The sequence below is a fragment of the Thunnus maccoyii genome, chromosome 19, assembly GCF_910596095.1.
Source record: "Thunnus maccoyii chromosome 19, fThuMac1.1, whole genome shotgun sequence".
Taxonomy (NCBI): Eukaryota; Metazoa; Chordata; class Actinopteri; order Scombriformes; family Scombridae; genus Thunnus; species Thunnus maccoyii.
This window is the reverse complement of record NC_056551.1, coordinates 11,772,733-11,794,101: the sequence shown is the minus strand read 5'-3', so window position 1 is coordinate 11,794,101 and position 21,369 is coordinate 11,772,733. Positions and strand designations below refer to the sequence as shown.

General features: G+C 39.7%; 1 protein-coding gene across 3 annotated transcripts in view; it reads right to left on the bottom strand.

Moving 5' to 3' along the window:
• The window catches only part of LOC121885534 (transmembrane protein 132C-like), a 177,871-nt gene that overhangs the window by 112,546 nt on the left and 43,956 nt on the right, over nt 1-21,369 (bottom strand). For all 3 annotated transcript variants that reach the window (XM_042395079.1, XM_042395077.1, XM_042395078.1), the window contains exon 3: nt 5,691-6,615. In XM_042395079.1, coding sequence (XP_042251013.1) covers nt 5,691-6,615 — 925 coding nt within the window. The remainder of the gene's footprint in view (nt 1-5,690; nt 6,616-21,369) is intronic.

Below are 21,369 nucleotides of genomic sequence, written 5' to 3'. Positions count from 1 at the left end.
CAAACACTTGCTTCTCCCTGATCCTGCCTACATCTAATATAAGTAAATGGGTGAACAAAGGGTGCAGAAGACATTGCCCTAAAACGAGTAAACAGTTGTATTCATTGTATAATCAAGAGCCCACACAGGGGATGCTGTCTGTATTTCTTGCACCATCAATAATTGTAGCTTATCATTATAGAAGCAGAAGTTTTTAGCCAATCTTTGATGATCTTTTAAGAAGAAAATGTATTACATTAGGTCTAATATTAACCATTGTCAGCTCCACTGGTCCAGTCAGATGGCAGCAATGCAACAAAAAAGGAGCAAGTCAAGAGTCAATAGCAAGATGGGATGGTTGGCTAAACTGCAGGCTGTTGCCACTTTGTATCCACACTATTGAATATTGGCATTGCTCTAACTATCACAGAAGCTGTGGGCCTCCAAGCTTTAAAAGTTGAGACAATATTTTCATTATGTTTATGAAAAATGGAAATTGGCATACATTTAGCATTAATGCTGAATTTAAATGTTTAAATTGAAATAAACTTTTGCCCGAAGTCCAAGGTTTTTGTTTTCTAGAGAATCCCTCTGCTTAGAGAGATTTAACAGTCTTCTATTGTTGGAGTCAAAGCTTGGCCGATCATGCTAGACAACAACACTGCTGGTAAACAGAAGCCTCCAGTGCACATACACTGAGAATGGACTTTTCAGGAATGTAAGAGACATCTTGCGTGAAGCAGTTACAGTTTTAAAATGAACAATAATTGATTAAGATGTCCCAAAACCGAAGATGCTTTCCAGATTGTACTACCACTGTACACATTTAATTTCCCTGTTCCTGAGGGTATCCTTGTAGGTTGACATTGTACGGACTCTGGTACAAAGTGGCTCCCACTGCAGCCAGAGAGTGTGTTCTTTGTGTTAAATGAAAAACTGACTCTTCAAACTGAGAAAATGGAAATGGAAAGCAAATCACACTGTGACTTTTTGTCAGTCTGACCAAACACTTGTTGATTCAACTTAGTATTGAACGTGATATCTCTACTTTAACTTATCTCAGTTAGTTCTATATTTTCACAACTCACAAGACAACTTTGAACTATTATTCAACATTAGTTCAGTTAAATTACTTTTTTTAAGGCAGCAGGGGAACTTGCATTTCTAAGTTGAACAAGCTCAAAATCTATTACAGCGTAGGAAAAAATGATTCCTGTGTGGGTAATACCAAAAAGAAAAAATTCACCACCATTAGTCATACTCTAAAATTATTTCTTTGCATTTGATTTGCTATTTGATTTCTGCACAGGATTACAACATTGAGATATCAGACTATGGTCTATATAAACCACTGTGACCCAAAAGATTGAGCCTGCTGATTGTATATGTTGCTCATAAACAAGCAAAGAAAGTAGACTAATACATTTCATAAATTGATGCATTTTGATTTTGAAAGGGAAGCTGCATGATGCTCTGCTTCATATAATAAGTCAGAATAAACCATTTCTCTTGCAGTCCTATTAAAAAGTGTAGAAAAGAGTAATTAAAAAAAAAAATTGAGTGAAAAAACTACTGATTCCGTTGGTCAGCAGCACAAGTAGGAATAAAGGCTATCCAGAGAGATTCTCAGTATTTTTTTGTCACAAGTTAGACTGTAGTGATAGAGGAGAGGAGTAGATGAATTGAGGGGGGGGGGGGGGGGGGGGGGGATAATGGGAAAGAGAAGGGAGTAAATCCAGAGAACATAAATAGTTAATGATGCCTTAGCTACTGGGAGAAACACTGAAGCTACTTGTAAAGTAAGCTGTCCATAAACACACCCACACCAGTGCATAGTCAAACATTGGCCGACAGTATGCAAACACATACAGCGAGAGAGAGAAGCAGAGACTTGGCGTTCGACAGTTTGAAAACTCCCATCTTGAAAAGCTCAACACAGATGCACACATACTTCAGTTCCCACTTCCAGTGATGCTGAACTTGACTTTGCTCATACAGTAGCAGTGCTAACATACCGTCATCACAGAAATTCAGTCACTGAGGGGATATCAAGCACTTAAAGGAGTATATTAAAGCAAAGGGGTTTTTTTTATTATCAGGAAATCCAGAAGCTGAGAGAAAAAAAACATACTGAATAGCACCACAGGTTTAGACCTGTAAGATAAAAGCAATGCACAACAGAGCTGACATGAGATTAATCAGCAGCGTTCGGATGTTCAATTATAGAGTTTGGTAAGCTGGCAGTCAAGTACTGTAAAGTAGCCTGTGATTTTCAAACACTTTGAGGTTTAATCTTTTGGTTGCTAATGAGGTATTTTGGTTGAATTTTAAGACTGTGCTATCCCAACGGAAAACATAAAAAAGATGAACTTCTGAACGATTGGGGCGCAATACTAGTGCAAAAAGAATTAAAGGAAAAAAACTACCTTTAAAGTTCCCATTTACACACATGCTGACAAATGTGATAAACACACACTGCGAGCGCTAATACTTCATGGGAGTTCATCATCACTGGAGTGAGAGAAAAAGCAATGAGGCTTTTTGGCAGATTTCCTGCTCACCCAGGGATGACAAATTGCCAAGGCTCTCTGTCACAGCTCCACTTTGAGGCTGCTAACTGTTTCATCTTCCATGATTTAGATCTCAGGCATAAAAGTAGCCCGGTGGAAATGCATATTCCTTACACCTTAATTTTCATCGCACAACATGGAGCAATTATAGTCACTTTGAATAGTAATTTGTATGAGACAAAGCTCAATGAATCAATAACAAGTGTGTTGCTCTTGTGTGGAATCACCTCAGATAGAACTTTCCTCCGACAGGCAATTTTGAAGGTGAGTACATGAAACAATCATTATAAATAGCACAAATGCATAATTGAGGTATTATTCAGTCAAAACCATCCCCTGCAGACTGTCAAATGCAATTTGGAGGAAACTGGTGTAACACAAACACATGAGGACCCCCTGCAGCTTACCTTGAGTGGGCCCCTTTCCTGCAGCACAGAGCTGGTGAATTTTAACATCTTTCATAGTGACGATACTTATTATTTCAAACGCACAATGAGAATAAACAGACCACTTTAGAACACTGGATACTGATTATGGAGTTGATTGTCTTGAGTAAATTTTTAACTGTTGTAGCTTTTGAACATTACAAACTGTCAAAGTGTTACAGCCGCTGTCAAGGTGCTGATCCTGTGATGGCCATGATTGCGAGAGCTGTCCAAGCTACTCCGTATTCGACTCCTCCTCATTACTCACTGTCACAGAGAGCAGGATTTCATTATCAAAGTTACTGTAAAAAGCCTAACTGCCCACTCAACTCAGATTGTTATATAACTGCACAACTGTACTGTGAGGATAGATAGAACAAGCTTTTCCTTTAAGGCCAAATTATTTTTTTATTTTAAATTGATTGCTCAAACAGAGCAACAAAGATTACATCAATTGTGAAAACATATATGTAAAACATATCGGTTTTCTTATAGGCTTGCAGGCGAGTATACATGCGCACATCTTTTGGATGAGCAAAATACCATACCACTCTCTTTAAGCATGTTTATTTTCAGTACTCAGGATGGCCAGCCCTGACAGTCTCTCCTGTGCCATGGTGCTTCTCTGATATGTTTTAATTAGTTTCAGTTTTGAGAAGGATCTTTCAGCACTTACGACAGTCACAGGTAGATGAAAGAAATAGTTTAATAGCTGTGGCTACATAAGGCACACTTGGTAATATGGAGTGGTGCTTTATGAGTAGAGTGTGTGCCAAATCTTGAACTAAACCATGCTCGATTTCCTATGGCGGACACTAATGTGCGTGTAAGTCATCTTTGTATTGGTCAGCTAGGGCACTTGCTAATTTACATATTTTATCATCGGATTTTAAAAAAAGTTCTTTTGGGCATTAAACTCCAAACTTCTGTGCCACCTCTTGCATGCCACAGAACCTGTATGTCACCTGTGCAATGGCAGTGTCTACAGCTGCGTAAAATACTGATACTGATGAAGTGCTCCTCCACATTCAGCAGCCTTTCATCTTCACATAACTCATCAAAATGTCTTTTGGTACATCTACATGTTTCTGTGGAAATGAAGGATCAGTACTCCATGACTGGGCAAGATTTTGGGCGATTTTTTTCAAAGCTGTGAACTCCCCTCTGAGTGAAGCAAGGATCTCAGATAATTTGCTTGCCTGCAAAATATTTATGTTCTGTTTTTGGAGACTTTGTGAAACAGTGTTGACTGTTTCCAGAATTTTACCCTGCATCACTGTTTGGAGGACAAATTCTATTTTTTAAAAAGAAATCTTATCATAATAGTTGTTGACAAACAGGGGCAGAGCCCATTTGGGCTGCGGGGTCCCCCTAGTTGGAGAATGTTAAGCACATCAATATCTCTCTATTATCTCTCCAAAATGACTTTGAAGGTCACAAAAACCACAAACAAACCTCTAATTTACCTATCATGAGATTTTTAAATATTTCATCTACAGCAGCCAGCATTCTTTGTCCACAGAGAAACCTAGCTAAAAGTGGTTTAACTCTTTATGTTATGGACTGTATTCAGTCAGGAGTTCAATATTTCAGTTATGCAAGAATAGTGCTTTATAAAAAAAAGATGGTTGAAAAGAAAATCTCTTGATGATATAAAGCCATGAAAATGACCCCTAAATTATAACCAGAGAAACAATACCAGAAATGAAACCTCTTCAATTTGCTCTCAGTTTTGTTGTTGAACATAACTGAAATAGTTTACACTTCCACTTGCTGAAAACTGTAAATAAGTACCAAGAGGTTTCAAGTTGGTCCAGAGCCAAGCTTTGGTGTGTAGCAAGCTATTTCTTTGTCATTGAAATAATTTGATTTTATCATAAATGTCTGCCAATTGATTTACTCTGCACAAGCAAAGCAGACAAAAGGGGTGAGTGTTGTTTCACACAATGAAGTCAGGATAATGATCATGATTACACAAGGGCACTCTTGGTTACCACTGTCTTGCTTACATTTCTTTTCATTTGCAATATTATGTCCTCCAGCTTAGTGGACAAATGACCTAAATACTGTAAACTACTTAAGTAACCAAGCTGCTCCTGGGCAGTAGAGTACTGTAGTAGTGTCATGGCAACATTGTCTGTGGACTGAAGTATGGTGTGGCAAATCAGAAGCTTATCATACACACATTTTCTAATCTCTAATGCCAGAGATTAATCCACGATTTTGCCAACTGCAGATTATTTCGATTAAACAAGCTGTAGTAGTAAGTAACATTTCCGAACCAAACAGTATCTGGTCAGTGGAAAAAGTAAATACAACGATCAGACTTCATCACTGTTGCTTACAAACTGATTTCTTGAACAAGGAGCCGTATTGTATCTGACAGGTCTGCGTGACCTTGCTACATACAGCGTAGTATTTTAGGAACAAAGAGGCATTGTACAAGATTATTAGTTATTGTCTGCATGAGTCATTTCAGAATATGACTCAGAACAACAATGAGTAACAATTTCTTGAGCAATTTTCCTCATAACTGTTGTATGCCTCAGCATAATTTCACACATAAATGACAGATGGGTATACTGTGATGAGCATTGATGGTTTTATCTATCGTTACTGACCAATCTGCTTGTTTGTCCAATTTGTTGTAGTTTGGAAAATTAGAGAACCTTGGTGGAGCAGCAGAGTAAACTATATTAGGAGGAGGCTGACTCACCTGAGGGTGAAGATTTGCACTGAAGACAGTGTGGACAGAGCCAGAAAAGTAGAGACTGTTTCTCTCTGCCGGATAGGTTTGGAGGGTACCATCACCACAAAGTTATTGTCCAGCTTCAGCTCTGACAGTGGCTGAAACAGCCTGACACTCCCAATGCGCTGCATAGGTGTGTGCCCTGCAAAATAGCCCATCGGCTTCTGCTGATCTGTGCGGACAGAACTGCCCTTTCTCGAGTCCTCTGAGCTGCAGTCTCCACTGTCTGTGGTTTGAACCATGTAGTAGAGTTCCACAGGAGTGCCCTGGGCCTGCTCAGAAACCCTTTGCCTACCTGGTCTGACAGTGGGTGGGCTGAACCAGCTGGCTAGAGGCTCCAACTCAGCAACACATATCCCCAGTTCACCTTTTAGCCTGCATGTCCCACGCACCTCTTGAGTCTCGTGGAAGGCAAACATCCTAACACAGGGCAGCTTGTGGATGGCGCTGTAATCATCCCAGTCTCTCCCTGCAATATAGAACAACACTTGAACTTTTGGCCAACTGGGATGAATCCTCTCACTGATAATATAGGTGTGGACCTTCCAGTTGAACGTAAAGAGAGGTGACGCTGATGCTGATGTTGGCACAGATGATGAAGTAAAGGAGGGTGTGTTGAAGGGCCCTGGCAGGGTTTGCAGCATCTCTAGAGGGACAGGCTGCTGGACAGACAGTGGCCCGTAGCTAGCATTGACAAAGGGCATCTGCCGAGCCTGGTGGATGAAGAAGGACTCTGTGCGGGCCTGCAGGCTGGAATTCCTCATTAAGTCCTGGTTTGCCTCCTGTAGGAAGAAAGCTGACTCAGCATTGAGGATCCGGTAGCTGACAGGCAGATAGATGGGCATGGGGCCATACCTCTGCAGGCCCTCCAGGATCACCTTGCTGTTCACCACTGAAACAGAGAAAGAAAATGACAATGAAGGAGATGTTATCTACCTCTTATCCTTTGTTTCAACAACTGAGGTAAAGACATCTGAAATAATCCAGAACACTTCTGGTCATGCATCATAGTACTTGTAGCTGTATGAGGATGATTCATCTTCTAAATTCTATCAACAAAGCCTGAGCCAGGCGTGAAATCAAAGAGCAGAATGAGAGAAAATTGCAGGAAATAACTCATGACCTGGACAGCGCACTTCACATTTAACATAACATTTGCATGCATTGCCTGCAACCTGAGGCAATCATATCTACAGTCAGCTCTAGCAGTGAATGTTAAATGGTTTGTTGTAGACATTTCCATATGATATCGCTTTCATGAGCCGCTGCTCTTATTTAAAAGAATGTGTTAGACTCAATCCAAAACACTTGCGTCTTTCTGAATCACTTGCTTATCAGCCTTGTCCACGTTCCCCCCTGCTCTCAATACTTTTCATTATTACAAACTAACTCTGTATGTAGTTTTCTCTCTTTCGATCTCACTTTTCATTTTTTCTTTTTTTTAATGACTTGATCTGCTTCCTCCGTCCTGCTTTCACACCAATCTCCTCTTATGCTTCACGTCTGTCAAGTATGGAAAAGTGGCATCAAATGCCTGGTCAGTTTAGCCATGTCCCAATTCCATACTACATACAGCATTAATTGTGAGCAAGTTCTTAGTTTATAGTGCATTCACACTGGAAAAGAATTACATACACAAAAATAACACCAGATTTTTGAATGTGCTGTTGTGCACTATTGCTCTATAATACAATGCACGAAGGAAAAGGAGGAGCTACTCACAGCTGTATAAGATACATTATTTTTTCTGAAAAACATGTTTCTTTTCATGTATCATATTGGCAAAACATTTAAAAAGACATCCAGCCTTTCATGTCTCCCAACCTTTCTCTTTCTTTCTTACCGGTTCTGCTCACAACATAGTCCACCCCTATCTTAAACCAACCAGCGTGCCCATCCAACCTCACCAGACCAGTCCCTAAAACCTGCTTCCATTCCTCCCTCACTCCATCCTGCAAATCCTCCCCATCACTTCTTTCTATCTGCCATCAAGCTCAAGATATTTGGACTGATGGAGTAACCCATGAGAGCACATTGATTTTCTGTCCCGAACCCTCCGTGCTATGGGAGAGACGTGGCGTGACAGTGATTTGTGACAATCCATGGCAGCAGAGGAATGACCAGCTTGCCAGATGGACAGAACCAGCGCCAGACACAAGAGCAGCACTTCAGAAAGGACCATCCCAACTCTAACACAGTGAAGACAGGAAACAAAGATGTAGTGATGGGTTACCCTACCTGCTCAAAACCCTGTTTTACCTTGATGTTTAAGAAAAAGAATGTCAATCTGGTCCCCAAATAAAATAATTAAATCTGACATTCATCTAGTTTTTTATGGAACATCAAAGCATTTGAACCCTTTTACTGTACATTCAGCAATATGCATTTAAGGCTTATTTACAGAGATGAAAATGGCCTTTTATCTCCCTCTAATAATCAATACGTCTGACAAGGAGAGGAGCAGAGTGCCACTGTGCCTTGTACTGCGCCATACTCCAGGCTATTTAATATGTTGTACTATGGCCAGCTCCTGGTGCTGAAATGACATTTTCATTATCTACCTTTCATTTGTATGTCTTTGAGAGATGCCTTTTATCAAGACGTACTGTCTTTTACTGTAACCTAGCCAAATGGGGTGCCTAATGAATCGATCGGAGACCTATTATCTGATCCCTCTGCATCTGTTATAACTTTTTAGTCTGGGTATACTGGGCCAGCTCAGTTTTTTTTTAGTACATTACACTGGTCAGGACTTGGATTGAAGCTCCAATGGCAAGAAATCAAAGTACGCCACACAGCTTCAGTCCATTTTATTCCCAAATAAATACAAAAATGTTGAAAATATGGCCTTTGTCTCCACCACAGCTTTGAATATTGTGTTGGCTGTCCAGATGAAAAACAGGCCCACAGCTGAACCTAATTACAGACCTCTAATCTATATAATAATATGCATTAGTAGTAAAAAGTCTGACACTGATATGAGTAACAAAGCCATGAAAATAATAAATAACAAGGATGAATCATAAATACAAATTAGTTGAACTGTTCTGTAAGCAGTTGCTTCATGTTTGTATTCATGTTGCGCATCGTCTTCAAACTACTTGGACTCTAGAGTTAAACTGCATTTTTATACACCACAGCATCCCTGATGGAGATGAAGTATTTAAAGACGTTCGGAGAGACAGTGACTGACTGCTGGTACACAGTTTGACTGAAAGTACAATGTTTACCCTTGTTTTTTTTAAAAAAGACAAAACTGAGAGCAATGTCAAGAGGGGAGCAGGTGCTTAGTTGGTGCTGGATCATGCTCATAGCACACTGAGAGGATTTTCCTGTCTCTCTGTTTCTCTGGGGGATGTGACACACTGTCCTAGATTCTACTTACTATGACACAGATGAAACAAAATACCTCATTACAGCAGAAAAAATGTTGTAATTTGTAACTTCAGATTTAGAATATGTCCATCCTATGACACCAATAGGATGTTGTAAATAGAGAGGCAAAGCCGGCTTGATTTGTAGCCATGAGTTGTCCTTGGATTTCATGTCTGCAGCTACTGTACTTGTAAATGATGTCTGCAGGACTATTTCTGCAAATGAAAAAGGGAATGATTTGTGCAGATAACTTAACCCCTGTGGTAAATCCTGGCTGTAAACCTTCATGGTGGATTTCTGGGCACTGCCAACCCCTCAGGATGCAGGCTGTAGAGTCTGATCACATATCAAACATGCAGCTGAACTGGACTGGCCTCATCATAAGGCAGATGTTACATTCAGGATTTAATGTATTGATGTTATATTCATGTTGTGTGAGCATGGGGGCCTATAGGAGTATGGAACTCCAAATTAAAATGCATTTAAAGCATTTTCCATAGAATTCCTACAATATGCAGCAACCAACTTCTAAAATAAACTCTAAAACATAGTATTAAAAGTGTTATATGTAAGAATAGCCCCGGCCCGTCCTGTCTCATAATACCACTTTGTACCTCAAGAGGTGATAGTGAGTCACTGTAGTGTCCAGTCTGCCCTCAGTCTAACATAAGTGGATTTAGAAGCCTATTGTTTACAGTGAATCTGTGCGATGGTGTCGTCAAGGTATCAAAATGCTACAGAGAAATTATAGCCAGCGCTAAATGACCAAAGAGTTGCATAGATCAGTTCATCAGATCATGTTCTCCCCAGTATGACGACAGATGTTGATCGGCCAATGGCTCATCACATCGCCGAAAATTTTGGAGCGAATTTTCAAACAAGCGTAATTTGGATAAACTGACCACATATTGGGAATTTAAAGGGTTACTTTCTCACCTGAAAAAATATTAAAATTTAACAAAGTGACATAATAATGGTCCTAGATTAAAAAGTACAACAGCTTTTAGCCTGGCTCAAAATCTGCCAGTTGCTCGGGGCAGCACTACTTCTTCATCCTCTCATGTTAGACTGAGGGCAGACAGGACACTACAGTGACTCACTATCACCTCTTGAGGTACAAAGTGGTATTATAAGCCAGGACGAGCTGGGGCTATTCTTACATATAGCACCTTCAATGTCGTTATATCTCCAAGGCAGCACGTCTGGCTTCAAATCAAACCATTTCTTGATTTCCTAAGTGTGACCGATTGCTTGGGAGCCTACCCACCCCTGAGCAGTCACACTCTGTCCCTTTCACAGAAGTGGACATCTACCATCAGCTCATGAGGTGTAAAGCTGGTAAGGCCCCTGGCCCAGATGGGATCACAGGAAGGCTGCTCAAGGGCTGTGCTTTGGAGCTTTCCCCTGTACTCCATTCAATATTTAGTGAGTCGTTCCAGACTTCAACCGTCCCCACCCTCTGGAAAACATCTACAATCATTCCTGTCCCAAGAAATCCCGTACCTCCGAACTGAATCACTCTAGACCAGTAGCGCTCACCTCCATCATTGCAAAATGCTTCGTGAAACTGGTACGGAATGCCATCCTCCTAGTTGTTAGCCCGCAGCTGAATTCCTACCAGTTCACCTACAAGGCCAAAAGAGGGACAGCAGATACAGTGGCATGTCTCCTTCACACTCTCCTCCAACACCTAGACTTCCCTGGCCACTATTCCAGGGTCCTCTTCATAGACTTAAGCTCCACCTATAACACCATTCAACAGCATCTGATGATCAGCAAACTCCACTATCTCCATGTTCCACCTCTCTTCATCCGTTGGATTCACAGTTTCCTCAGTGACAGACCCCAGGCAGTCAGGGTGGGTACCACTACATCCCCCATCATCATTGTCAACACTGGAGCCCCCCAAGGCTATATTCTGAGTCCCTTTCTATACACACACTACACCAATGACTGTCTTAGCCCCTCCTCCATTACAAAATACTTCAAATATTCTGATGATGCAGCCATACTCGCCCTCCTCATAGACAGGGACTCAGTCACAGCCTACCAACAATCCATTGCCCACTTCACCTAGTGGTGCACAGACAGTCACCTCCTCCTCAGCATCACCAAGATGAAGGAGGTCATCTTTTATACCCACAATAAATTCACCACCCCTCATTGCCCCATTTCCATCAACGGCCAGCCAGTGGAAATGGTGGAGAGCTTTAATTACCTTGGCATCATCCTGGACAATAAGCTGAGCTTTGATCACCACATCACAGACATCCATAAATGCTGCCCACAAAGACTCTCTGCCATTCGCAAACTTAGGGCTCTCTCAGTTAAACCCCACCTGCTGCTCCTTTTGTACCGCAGTATTATTGAACCCAACCTCCTGTACTGCGCCACCTGCTATTTCACCATGCTCACCCTCACCAATAGAAACAAGCTCCGGAAAATCACTAACATATCTTCTAAAATAATTGGCCTCCCTACTCCTAACCTGTCAGCCCTCACTGATATTGCCACCACTTGCAGAGCACTGACCATAGCACACGACCCCTGCCACCCCCTAACGCTGTAACAGGCTTATGTTGTTTTGATGTTTTTGTTTGTTTATACTCTGTGTTGAGTTTTACTTGTGTACAGACTGAAAGCAAATTTCCTCTATAGAGGACAATAAAGAATGAATCTGTATCTACTTTTATCCTCCATCATGTGTGGATCTTGCAACCACTCCCTAATCAAACATATTAAGATGGCCTGACTTCACTAACACATTAATCAAACAGATTTTCTTTTGTCAAATATAGAGAGAGAGGAGTGATTGAGGTAAAAGGTGGGAAGACAAACAGCAACAGGGGATGGAGTGGGGAAGTGGGAGGCAGTGATGATGGTGCATTGTCTTCTCATAAGTGTTCTGAAAAAAAATCAAAGATTACAGCACAGCAAGGGATGATGTGCATGGCCCACATGCCTCCTTCATAGGAGGATTCAGTTTAAAATTAGACTTGTTTTTCTTGTAGAGACATCACGAACATGGCAGTACATCGCTCTCGCCTGCTTTAGAAACTCTAGTTAAACTGCAAACTGCGATCTGTAGAAGAATTCACTGCTTTCCAATCCACTGATGCAACTCTTATTGACTGTCTCTGAAAAAATAAGCAGAGGTGGTCACTGACAAGGCTGGCATCTGAAATCTAAATCTGGTCCACCTGTCTGTACATCCATGATTTACCCCAAACAGTTCTGTCTTGTTGCAAGACAGGCTTAAAGGAAAAGGCTGGTGATACTCAATATTTTACTGTCAACAAACCCCGTGAAAATACCAAAATCAACAATAAATTGATCCTGCTACCAAGTAGACAAAGCATATGGCTCATTCCTCTGTGTCAAAAACCTCCATTGTTATCCAAAAACTATTAAAGTAAAACACATCAATCAGCCACACAGTTGCACTGTATGACATGTTCCGTCTTTACACTATTTACATTTATTTGAGTAACACTAACAAAAAACCTAGAAAACTCCCTAGACTTTTAGCCACCGTGATGTTGACATTTGTGGTTTAGATTGATTTTGATTGAGACATAATGTCCCTCTCAGGCTGAATTATTGTAACTGGTGATCTCTTAACTTTCCATATAGCACCATCTTCAGGTCCAAAATTCCACTTTATCCAACACCAAATTATTACATACATAAATAACTTTATGGAAGTAGTAACTTTACACCACATGTTTCTCTAACCCTAACAAAATGAGCATTTTAACCTAAACAATGATCTTTCCCTAAACCTAACCCAAGTGGTTTTTGTGCCTAAACCTGGCCAGACCTTAACCATAGCATTGCCATATCATAAAACATCATTATTTTGTAACAGTGACTTGTAAGGGTTTTGGAAAGCACAGAGAAATAATGTTGTCCTGCCGATTAGTGCTGATAGGTTCGCTAGCAACCTATTTCATTGTTTAATTTGGACTTGTTGGTATTTAGCATCATCACGGTTAGCGTGTTGCCATGCTTAAATCACCACTGTGTCTAAGTACAGCCTCATAGCCTCATGTTGTTACAAAATGAAACAATATACTGTGATCTTTTTTTTTTTTTTTTTTTTTAAAAAAAAGGTTTACATTTTAGTAAAAAAATGTTTTGGATGCCACAGACACGCTAGGGAAGTTGGAAGGTATTGAGACAGACCAGTGCAATGTTGGTTTTGGAATTTTTATTGAATTTGTTGACAGTGATTAAAAGTAAAGAGTAACACCAGTCCTATGCTTTAATGATTAATTAATGAATATAGCTGTTTACAACTTTTCACAATCTATGTTTGACTTTGAGAAAAGTGCTAGTTTTCATCCTTAAATAAATTCTAGAAGATATTATAAAAATGTATCTTTTCAACTTTCACTTTCAACCAAAATTGTCTGATATGATTTATCTTTTCAACATTTTTTCAATATTCTTTAGGACTTACAGAAACAGTGGAAATGGACCTAAGGAGATATTAGCAATTATTGTGAGAAATCACAAAGAGGGACCAATACTGTTTTAAAGAGGAAATGCTCATCTTGTTTTGTGTCTTCTCATACTAACATTTAAAAAAAAGCTTTTGAAATCCCAAATTTTCATAAGTCCACAAGGTAAAACATGTGATCTTTATGTGACATTTTCTTTTGTTAAACATTTGCTCTATGTGGGAGCTTGCTCTGTATAGAAACTGCTTAGGGGACCTTGAAGTCACCATCAATAGATCTACTGTTAGTTAGTTTGAGAGGGAACTTTTTTATTTTCAACCACAGAACAATGGAATGAAAAGGGTATTTTTTGGGGCTCATGAAGGGCTGGATATAAATGTCAGCTGCTGCTCGGATGGAAAAAAATGCTATTGGCAAAGTCAAGTAGTTTAAAAACCTTATCAAAGATGGTTTCTGGTAAAGTATTGCACACAATGTGTGTGCACACAAAGGGAGAGGAAGCTCAATGTCTCCAAAACCACTGAGCAGCACAGCAATTAGCTAACTATTTTAACTGCCGTATTGACTAGACATTTATTTTAACTAATTTAATAAAGAATTAGAGGTAAGCTCCTCACTCATTCTGTGCAGTACAATATCATAATCTGTACAAAACAAATACCTCATTTTAAGAACCAAGAAGGAGAATGTCCAGTACACATATTTTCTTTATTCTGAGGCTCAACCACTCACAATCTTAAATTCAGTGCAGGCTACTAAATATAAAACCATCTTCAATGGTTAGCAAGATAATCCCCTGGTTAGTGAAATGTCCTGGGTGATATCTCAACACAAGCAAAACACACAGGAACACTAATCGCACTAAGCGCCCATCACATGCACCCTGACACTGCAGTAGAACCGGGGCAGAGCAGAGAGCCCAATCCCAGCTGGAGGTTAATCGGATCACATAAAAGCAAAGCACACCTCATCTTTCATCACTAGGCAACACATTTATGCAGCAATCGATAGGTGGAATCATATTTCCCCTTTCAGAGAAATGAGGGAAATTGAAGTATTGTGACCCGACCAAGATGAATGGGGCATGCCTCATACTTTACAGATATCAACAATAAGTCTTAGCCTTGCGTTTCTCCAAAACTTGAGCTGTTTTCGTCTCTGACAATTCTTATGGCCTCTTAAGTTCTAAAATGGCCTTTGGGTCATTTCTGTCAATAAAATTCCCCAAGACTGAACATAGGCAATTTACAGCATGCTCGTCATCTCTCTTTCTCCCCGCACCTCCCTCTCATCTAACCACACAATTCACGCACATATAGTCCATCGATACAGATATATTTACAGGCCACAGGCATTATTCCTTTGGGAATGTTGGAGAGTGAAAGACGTTCCTCACTTTCACATGTAGGCAGACATAATCTTAGAAATGAAACCACGAGCAGCAAACGAAACAGTAAAGACAAATTTATCACAAAGGCAAAATTATTCATTTGCATATTAAAAATAGATTCTTTAACATGTTCTTGTTGTAATCAGGAGATTGTGGGTTCAGTAGGACTAATTGACACAAAGAAAAATGATGTCTTTGTGATACATCCCTCTTTATGTGAAATATTGAAATGTTAATATATTTGAAATAATAACATTTGCTGTCTGTGCTGTCCTTCAGTAACCAATTACATAAAATAAATGAAGTAGCCTAAAAGAAGAATTAAAAGAATTTTACATTACTTAGTTCATCCTTCTTTCATAATGTTTTCTACCATTAGTGGGTCTTAAGTAGGTAATTTGTTCATCACTTTGTTTTTTTGTAAGTCATGGACCCCAAAATGCATTTTCTTTTAGCTCTTTGCTACAAAAGTAAAGAACAAATCGGAAAGTTCTACATTATCATCAAGGACACAGCAAAAAAAGAATATAAATTTCCTCCTTTTCTGGAGGAGATGCAGAAAGTAATTACATATTACATGGTTTAAAAAATGTTGAAAATTAGTTGTTTGTAAGCTGTCATTTCTTGCACAGCCAATGTGTTGCACCACAAGCTGCCTTATTTAGATCCAAAAGGTAACTGATACTGTATGACATTTAAGATCCATTCTCCGCCTTTGCTTGTTTGGAATTAACGTATTTCAGTGTTACAGGAATCTTAAGGAAACACTAGAGGAAATAAAAAGATAAACTTCCCTTATGGGCATTAGTTGTGCCCGACTGGGGAAAAACTTGCAGCAGCTTCCAAACATTTCTTTGTCTGCATTAAGAATATTTTTCCCCTTCATTCTGCAAGGCATCATGTCTCCCTTGTGGGGGTACTGAGCAATAGCAATGAGCAGCACTTTGCCAGTTGTGCGGAGAGGAAAAAAAATCTCAGAGCTTTTCTGCCTTGAAGACACATTTGGGACATGAATGGGCTTTTTATGACACTTCAATTCTGTCCATTGCCTGTGGGCCCCGTGTTGTACATTGTACAGTGTCAGGAAGGGATGGGGTGAATGGTGGAGCGGGGAGTCACTAAGGAGCCGGTGGTTGTTTAGATGAGATGAACTATTAGATGAGCTCTTGAAGGAATGGGGCCAAATGTGCTGAGCAGAGCCCTACAGTGGTTAGCCTTCCTACGAGGGCACCCGCAGGGGTAATCGAAGGCTTCAGATTTAACTATGTGGACTCCTTAAGACTGCAGATTGCCTTGGAGAACTTATGAATGTGACCAACTCTCTCTCAGTGAAGTAACCGCACTTTGAAAGCAAGTCAAATAAAAGTAGTGACAGTGACTGATGATGCGGCGGTGTGCTTAGACGGGGGGAGACCTTTGTCATAAATAACAACAATTCTTGGCACATGGTAATCATATCCAAGTGAATCCATTTCAGGTATACTGTATAATATATTTTTATATTTTAATTTTTTTTTTCTGTGCAAATATATGAAATCAGATGCAGCTAAGTGGGTAAGAATAATGCAGTGAGTTGGCAAAAAGGAGCAGGGTGAGTAATGTTCTGGCATTTCCAGCAAGGTATATTGTAAGAAAGTCAATGGGCCTTGGACGTCAGGCACTGCAGCTGCTCCAGGAACTCAAATAATTCAAACCACAATATTAATTATGTTCAGAAGATGGGATGGGCAGGCATTCAACATAATCGTTGTCTTTAAATGCAAATGTATAGATATATAGAGAGAACTAATGATACAATTAATTTCACAATTTGTACAAGTCTCTCAAAAAATCATGTTAATTTGAAAAAAAAGTTTTTTTTAAAAAAAAAAGATCAAGTGAGTTAAATTAACATTAATTAACGTGATTTTATTTTTCATTAAAGCAGCAAAATAAGCCAATAATACATTTTAAAGCATGAATAATCTGGTTAAAAATAATGAGAACATCCAGGAGATTGGATATGATCAGACAATGGCTAAGGCCCAAGTTTATTTATCAAGACAATCTATATTTCATCTTCCTCTAGATTTTTTTCCCCCTCTGTCCTCATATCACACGGGCAGGGGGACAAATCTATTGGGCCCTCTGTAATAACAGGCTGTAGAAATCGGAGTCAAAAAGGCTGTTGAGGTAATTGAATGCGTTTTCAGTTGGAGACATACTCGAGTTGAAATTTCCATGGGTAAGACTGATGGGTAGCACCGTAAGGCTGAAAACACCAATCTCATGCTCTACATGGAAATACAAGAGAACAGTAATGTAAAACAACCACATTTCACATTACAGTTAGATAAAAAGTAGTGATCCAGTCTGTGGATGGCTGTAATTGCGCAAAGCTCCTGCAGAAGTCCTTTTTTTGCGTGTTACAGCTCAAGGATCTGTATCTGCTCCCTGGTGGATGGAGGATTTAAACATGAGTTGGGGGATGGTTGATAGAGGTTGTGTGCTACGGTATAATAAGTGCTCTACGTGTGACAGCATACTTGTGGTGGTTTATGTGGTTGGGAGTAGAAAATCCAATGATCAGACATGCAACGTTAAGAGTCCAGAAGAGAGAAGATGTGGATTCTACATGAGGTTGTACCTCATGTGTGTGATTATTTGTGTATCTGCGTATGCGTGTGTGCATGCAGGTCATAACATGCATGAATGTGCTGTAAATATATATATATATATATATATATATGTATGTATATATGTGTGTCTGAGTGCACATTTTATGCGCGAGTGTGACTGTCTAAGTATGAACACACTTGGAACTCCTTAGAGACAAAAGCCATGCAGCCTCAGGCAAACTCCATCAATAGAAGCTTATATTTTGAGCCAGCATGCACCCCACTGGTCAAACTATAGATAATTAAAAGTTTATTTTCTAAAGTTCTATCTGTAATATCTGTAATTATGGCCCGAATGTGGTTTTTTTTGAGTGTGGAGGAATGTCTGCAGTGGACTGTGTTGATAGGTGGCACTGGAGGAGGGATGCGCGCCTCTGACAGCAGTGAGGTGGTAAACAGCATGGAAGAGAGGAGCCATGGTCTCTCATGGCCCTGAGGAAGTCCACTGCACGCTCCAGCAGGAGCAGAGGGAGAGAACAGACAGTCATTTCGCTGCTGCTCAGAAACTCTGAAATGAGATGAACTCCGAGGTCTCTCCCTGCAGCAAGCAACGCTCACGGCATGCATTTCTTTATCCATATCCTCCCCCAAAAGTGCCACAGAGAATTTTGAGTCTTTGAGTGAGCTTAGCGGTTAGGGGAATAAGCGGGAAATGGAAATAAAGATGCCAAGAGAAAGGCTGTCTATCATTTTTGCTCAATGCTCAGACCTAGTTTTATTTGTCAGCCTCATCCTTCTCTTGCCAGATTTTGTGACTAACTGAAGCTGTGAAAGGTTTAGTCAGATAATTACCTCGCGATCGCCTTGGGTTTTTGCAGAGAAAAATCTTTTCTTTTTTTTCTTTTTTTTTTATAACTGGTCATAAAATATGATGCCACACATCATAAAATGTCTTTACATCACCATGGCACTTTTTAAAAAGCTGTCTATCTTTGGTACATCACTCATGGCTGAAATATGTGTGGTACAGAGGCCCAAGGTTACCTGAATAGATATAGAATAAATCGAAGTAAGAGATTGGCAATCTGTTATTTAATCTTCCTCTAGATGGTACAACTCTGAGAGCATAATCTTCCTTTTTTTTCTCCTCCTTTTCTCCCATTTCACACGAGCAAAAAGACAACCTTGCGGGCCCTCCATAATAACAGGTTGTGGAAATCACAGGAGAGAAGAGGCTGTTGAGGAGGCAAAATCTTCAGATCGAGGCATTCTTGAGTTGAGTTTAAATTTCCTTGAACAAGCATAAGAAGTCTGATGGTATAGTGAGGCTGGGAAAAGTAAATTTATTTTATAGAAAAAGAATAAAGACACAAACTTGAAGTACATTGTAGTTGAGCTGCAGTAAAGAGAGAGTGAGGAGAAGATGAGCGGGTGGAGGAGGATGAGCCAGTGAATGAATGTGTGAGGGAGTTAAGTTCTCAATTTATTCATCTGAAAAAAGGTACTCTTGTGGTAGATTTGGAAAAAAAAAAACCTCAAAACTCTCCCTAAATCAGACCTGAACCCAAGATACGACTGAAGTAGTTTAAATCCCTCCCTAATACTTGAAACACTGAGACTATAACGCCACCTAAAACTCCATCTTAAGACTTCTTGCTGAGTGAAAAAAGCCTTCAAGACTCACTTCTTCCAAGACACCTGAGAGCCCACTGTCAAGTGAAATTCCTCAATAAGTCTTATCACGGTGCATTACATCAGCGGGATAACCTTTAACACCATTCACTCAGGGTTTCTCAACGTCTCTAATGAAAATGAGTGGGCAAAAGCACACAACTATATGTGTATCCCAAGGACAGACTGAGGTTCCCTGCAAAACAATATGAGAAAAACACATTGTTTAATGGTTTTAAAGCCTAATTGATCCAATTGTCTCATTGCTTTTAAAACATTTTTGTAAGTGAGCTTTGAATTGCTGCCTGCTTAGTTGCTAGATGGGGTACTATGAAGCAAGGTCACATTATAATACATCACAGCTGCAGGATATTAAAGCACTAAACTACAGTAGAGCTTATACATCTATAACAGCTTTGAGAGCCAAACACAAGTATAGTTTAAGACCTATACCATCTATAAGGTGCTAACAACATAGCGACCTTTATAGGGTTGTTTCCTGTTTCTTGTTTTTTTGCCCAGTAACAAGTATTTGGAGTATACAAGTATCAGTTGGAGAGTTGTTTTTTCCTCTAATGGAAGTGATATTGTTTCATGGAGGTTGTTTAAATCTAAACCTGATGACCTGGTGTGGGTGTGTTGATTCAGAATTGCAATAACACGAGACAATATTGCTTTAAAGTTGAGATGTACTCATTGAAACTAAAATAGACTAACTTTCAAACTGATAAACACATTGTTGACACGTGGAAATTAAGGGAAGAAAATAACTTTTCAGAATATTTTCTTTTTTAGCTTATTTCTTACAGTATATAATATTTGCTCTTTGAAGACAGAAGGAACAGAGGGAAGTATCTTTCAAATCACTTTGAGAAGAGTTAGAATGGCACGTTAAAGTCATTACCCACTAAGGTGATCAGAACAAAACAATATAAGATGTGATTAAGTGACTAATATTCCTGCAGATTACAACAGTGACCAAAATTGAGACATATTGATAGGCCTTATCCAGGTAATGACCAAGCTATTATTTTAGGAAAATTTTGCAATGATATTTTACTTTAGCAAAATGTAACCTTAATTTGACAACGTTTACACAAGCAAGACATCGGTTGGAGGTTTCTTTTTCTGGCACAATAAGTTTTTGAACTACAATGCAATGACACTATGACATCATACAGTATATGGCAATAAGTGCCATCCTTTAAAGGTCAGTACAGAAGCTGAATCCAATTTGAAGGTGCTTCAAGGACACCAAATTGCTGCTGATCTTAAAAGTCTTCAGCTCCACTCAAAAGATGCCAACTTCTTTTTGGCTATGCAAGCTGCATGATTCTGGGAATGACAAATGATTTTCAGTCAGTAAGTCCACCACCTTTGGTCCACATTTAAATATCTTAACAACTTTTAGCTGCATTGCCATGAAATTTTTGGGAAAACATTTATGATCCCCAGAGGATGAATCCTACAGATGTTGGTGCTCTCCTGACTTTTTATCTCGAACCAACAGTAAGTCAAACGTTCCGCTTATCCAATGAATTATCTTAACATCTACCGGATGGATTGGCACAAAAAGGTCTTTGAACATACATTCATGGTTCCCTTGACTTTTCCTAAAAGTAAAACAGCTCACAGCACTGCTGTGCCTACAAGCCTCTTTTATCTGTGTTCCATTATGGTTTCAACAGTTAATTTCACTTCTTATAGTGTGTCTTGGTGGATTTAAAATACATAGGGCCCTATCTTACGCCCAGCGCAGAGCAGCGCTAAACACAGCACAAGTCTCTTTGCTATTTTAAGACCGACGCAGTTGTCATTTTCCCGTCCAGTGCCCACGTTGTTAAAATAGCAATGGCACTTGCGCCCATCAGTGCACCCATGGGCGTGTTGGTCTAAAAGTAAGGTGTGGTCAGGCGCATTGTTGGCGCATTGCTATCTTGAGGCAGCAGAGAGCAATTGCGCTATTGACCAACAAAAACCTGGTCTAAAGTCAATGGCGCAGTGTTTCACTGTTATTTTAGGGGTGCATTATCAAGATGTGCCTACACAACGCCCGTGCACTCTGCTTGTTACACAGGACATGCAGCAGCGCACAAACAAAAGGTAACAAATAAAAAGATTATAATGTGAAAGATTATTATTGTGTATAT